The 3,811-nt window shown below is 42.6% G+C and overlaps 1 protein-coding gene across 1 annotated transcript; it reads left to right on the top strand.

Moving 5' to 3' along the window:
• The first annotated feature begins 260 nt into the window (after positions 1-260).
• Positions 261-2,571, top strand: LOC103190151 (alpha-1,4-N-acetylglucosaminyltransferase-like). Its single transcript, XM_007910869.2, has 2 exons — positions 261-682; positions 1,839-2,571. Exons 1-2 carry the CDS (start codon positions 266-268, stop codon positions 2,436-2,438), a joined length of 1,017 nt encoding a protein of 338 aa, XP_007909060.2. The 5' UTR covers positions 261-265; the 3' UTR covers positions 2,439-2,571.
• Positions 2,572-3,811: the final 1,240 nt, after the last annotated feature.

The following is a 3,811-nucleotide window of genomic DNA, read 5'->3' as shown; positions in this document are numbered from 1 at the left end:
TGTGCTTCAGAAAGTGGCACTTTTTTTGCTGTCCACATTTCAAAAGGCTTCTAAATGTTTTTAAAACCACTGCTCCCTCCCTCCCTTATTTTTATTATTATTAAGTTGCCAAAAAATCTTGGAGGTGGTGCTCGCCGACAAAAGTAAGCAAATCCCAGGTAGCGATCGCTGCTCCAGTGACAAATTTCTCAAACTTTCTTACTAAGTTGTCCTTTTATCTTCATCCTTCACAGCAACGTTTGAAGCAAGTTCTCCGCAGCGAGTTATGAAGAGACTACACAAAGGCTACCTCGTCGCTCTCCTTCTCGTAATCTGCATTGTATTATATTTGCAAAGCACTTTCATTTACTGTTTCCTACAAAGATGCTCTTTGAAAGATAAATATGATGCGGATTTTGATTATTCAAGTTTAATCACAGATCCTGGGATCATGTTTGTGCAGACTACAAATGAGGTGGAGCCGACACCACTGGCTGTATGTGCCGTGGAATCAGCTGCTCGGGAGAATCCAGATAAACCTGTTTATTACTTTATGAAGGGACTCAGCGGGAATTTATCACAATATCCATTCCCTCAGTATGTTGCTGCTCCCATGCTTTCATCAATCAAGAACGTTGTATTGGTTCCTTTGAGGCTCAAGGCATTGTTTCAAAATACGCCTTTGAGTTTCTGGTATCAACAGGTAATAGTCATTCAGTTCAGAATCTTATAAGTAAATGTCTCCCTCTCCTGGTAATTTATATATAGTAATAATGTTCACACAGTTTATGACATGTTAAAGTTGATTTTGTTGTCAGAAGTCAATTCACTTTACAGTATATTCTGTGAAGCACTTTGAGACGTCGAATTCAAGATCCACATCCACATCCTCACCTACAAGGCCATTCACAGCCTTGCTCCCTCCTACCTCTCCGACCCACTATCCCCCTACTTACCTGCCTGTAGGGGGATAGTAGGTCGGCGGCCGGGCTTTCAGCCTCTCAGCCCCGAGGCTCTGCAACCCATCCCTCAGTGCCTTCGTCGCTTCCTCCCTTTCCTCCTTCAAGGCCGGTCTCAAGACCTTTCTCTTTGACCGAGCCTTCAGCTCCCCTCTCGACTCTCTACCCCCTCCTCGCTCCCTCCCTCCCCTCCCCTCACCATTTTCCCCCCAATGCTCGGGTCCCGAGTCAACTGTCCAGCGCCTTGGGACGTCCTCCCGACATGAAAGGCGCTCTGTGAATGAAATCTTGTTGTTGTTGTCTCGAATATGTGATAAGGCGCAAAGATTATTATTTATTATTATTTAGAAGCAAGTTGTTGATATCTTTGTTATAGACTTACCAGAAGGACGGATGTCCTTAATGAAGCGGATGCCAAGAACTCAAGATAATGACAATGTGCAGTTGGAAACTTTCCTGAGTTTTGAGCGTTTTTAAAACAACAATTTTGTTATTCCCTTTTCTTGCCTATCCCGCCTCACACCTCTGTTCCTGAAGATGTTGAACTGCAGTGAACAGTTAAGAAACAGGATTGGGTCCTTGCTTAAAAGAAGAATATATGTTTATATAACAGAGAGTGATTCCAAAGGGTCTATTTTCCTGGCCAAGAATCCTCCAGACCAAAAATTGATCATTCACTTCAAGGTTGGTTTGTAGGACATTGCTCTGTGCAAATTGGCCGCAGTGATGGCTTACAAAATACACCGTTAATCCACTTACTTACTGCAAATCCTGTGAAATGCTTTGAGACGTCCTCCCAGTGGAAATGGTGCTATGTCAAATGCAAGGATTATTATTATTAATTAGGATTATTATTTTATTGGTAAATAATATTGTTTTGTTCTGTCCATTATAATGCAGGTAAATCCGTACCGGCAACAATACTGGATTCATGTGCTCTCTGACGCCTGCAGGTTAGCAGTTCTGTGGAAATACGGTGGCATCTACCTGGATACAGATATTATATCCCTGAAGCCTTTGCAGTTCACAAACTTTATCTGCGCAGAAGGATACATGACTGCCAATGGTGCAGCCCTCGGATTTCAGGATCACCATCAATTCATGTGGGACTGCATGGAAGACTATGTCACCAACTACAATGGGCAGATCTGGGGTCAACAAGGTCCTCATCTGATCAGTCGTGTGTTGAAACATTGGTGTCAGTCTGATAACCTTGGCAAATTTCTTGACTTGCAATGCAATGGCATTTCTTATTTGTCTCCCAGATATTTTTATCCAATTAAATACACTGAGTGGCAGAGGTTCTTTCAGCCCTGGAATAAGAACGATATTGAATCCTTTTTCTCAGATACAAAAGGGGTGCACATCTGGAACTTCAAAAACGTGGGACAACAAAAACGAGTGGTTGCCGGAAGTGGAACATTAATAGAGAATTTGTTTATAAAATATTGTCCGACCACCTATAAGGTTCTCGTAAAACGTAGCAGCTTTATACAGTAAATTTTGCACACGGAAGAGGTAAATACGCTTTATTGCAACATCAGCCTCCAACCATAATATTCTTGTGTTGTATGACACTGTGGAGGATAATGACGTACGGTATACCTTGTATCGTATATATAATGGACACCTGGGAGATTAATAATAATATTAATAATTATCCTTGCATATGATCTAGGCCTTCTCATGTGCCAACGAAAATCACAGGATATACCATAAAATGGTATGTGAAACTTTGCCGGTGCAAAACAGCTGCCGTGTTTGCGTACAATAAATAATCACTAAATTTGAGTTATTGTGATGTGTGTGGAGACAGTTCACTATAAGGCACTTCAAAAATCTAAATTGTTCCTGCAATTATTGTGATATAGTGATATCTGCCCAAAGTACACAACTGAGTTGAGGATAAAGGAGCTTTTGCAAGATACCCTGATTTTGAATTAAGGCTAAGATGGGGGACTGATCTAGTGATTGGAATGATTATACACATTTCTGCCATTATACTGTGGTTCCCTCGAAGGCTGCTTCATCAGGTTCTATTAACTGACTGCAGCCATTGTTTTGTTGATGCAGATGTGTCCTGGATTAGACTTGAATTTTGTTGATGTACTGAATTACATAAGATTTATAGGTTTCAGGAACAGAAGGAGGTTCAATAACTGTTTCAATGTAAACATTTATTGGCCAGTTGTGAAGCCTATTATATCCTATGTTCAAGCGCCATAGCCTAAACTCTACATAGCCATAACCATATTCATGCTTTTGATGACCCATTTCCTATTATGTGGTAGATGTTAGTTTCAGCGCGAGCCGAAAGGATAAGGTAAGAGTCCAAATCCTTGACTGTCCAGATCTTTGGGATGTCCCCCCAACGTGGGCAAATGTAATTTGTTGTTGTTGAGTTAGAAGAGGAATACCAGCTGAGAACAACAACAACAAATTACATTTATACCGTGCCTTTCATGTCAGGAGATGTCTTAAGGCGCTGGAGAGTCAGGGATGTGACCCTGTGCTGAAGGTTGGGATCAGAAGGGGTGGAGGGCAGGAAGAGTAGAGAGAGGAGGATCATCGAAGGCGCAATCGTCGAGGAGGATCTTTAGAAGTGCCTTGAATGAGGCAAGGGAGGGAGCGCAGCGAAAGGGCTATGGGACGGAGTTCGAAAGGGTGGGGCAGAGAGGCTAAAGGCACGACCACCAATGGTGAGTGGGCCGGGCGGGGGACGTTGAGCAGGCCGGAGCCTGCTGAGAGGAGGGAGTAGCAAAGCTGAGGTGTGTGAGAGCTGCAGCACATTGTGACGGAGTCTACGTGAAGACAAGTAAGTAGATTACAGTAGAATTCTTCTGAACAGGAGCGAGTTCCTGTTTCCTTTTATT

This window comes from Callorhinchus milii, unplaced genomic scaffold, assembly GCF_018977255.1.
Source record: "Callorhinchus milii isolate IMCB2004 unplaced genomic scaffold, IMCB_Cmil_1.0 Scaffold11, whole genome shotgun sequence".
NCBI lineage: Eukaryota > Metazoa > Chordata > Chondrichthyes > Chimaeriformes > Callorhinchidae > Callorhinchus > Callorhinchus milii.
This window is presented reverse-complemented; position numbering and strand designations above follow the sequence as displayed.

Coding starts and splice junctions, on each gene's coding strand:
- LOC103190151 (XM_007910869.2), top strand. CDS start 266: ATGAAGAGACTACACAAAGGCTACCTCGTCGCTCTCCTTCTCGTAATC. Junction 683..1,838: donor TGAGTTTCTGGTATCAACAG/GTAATAGTCATT, acceptor ATTATAATGCAG/GTAAATCCGTACCGGCAACA.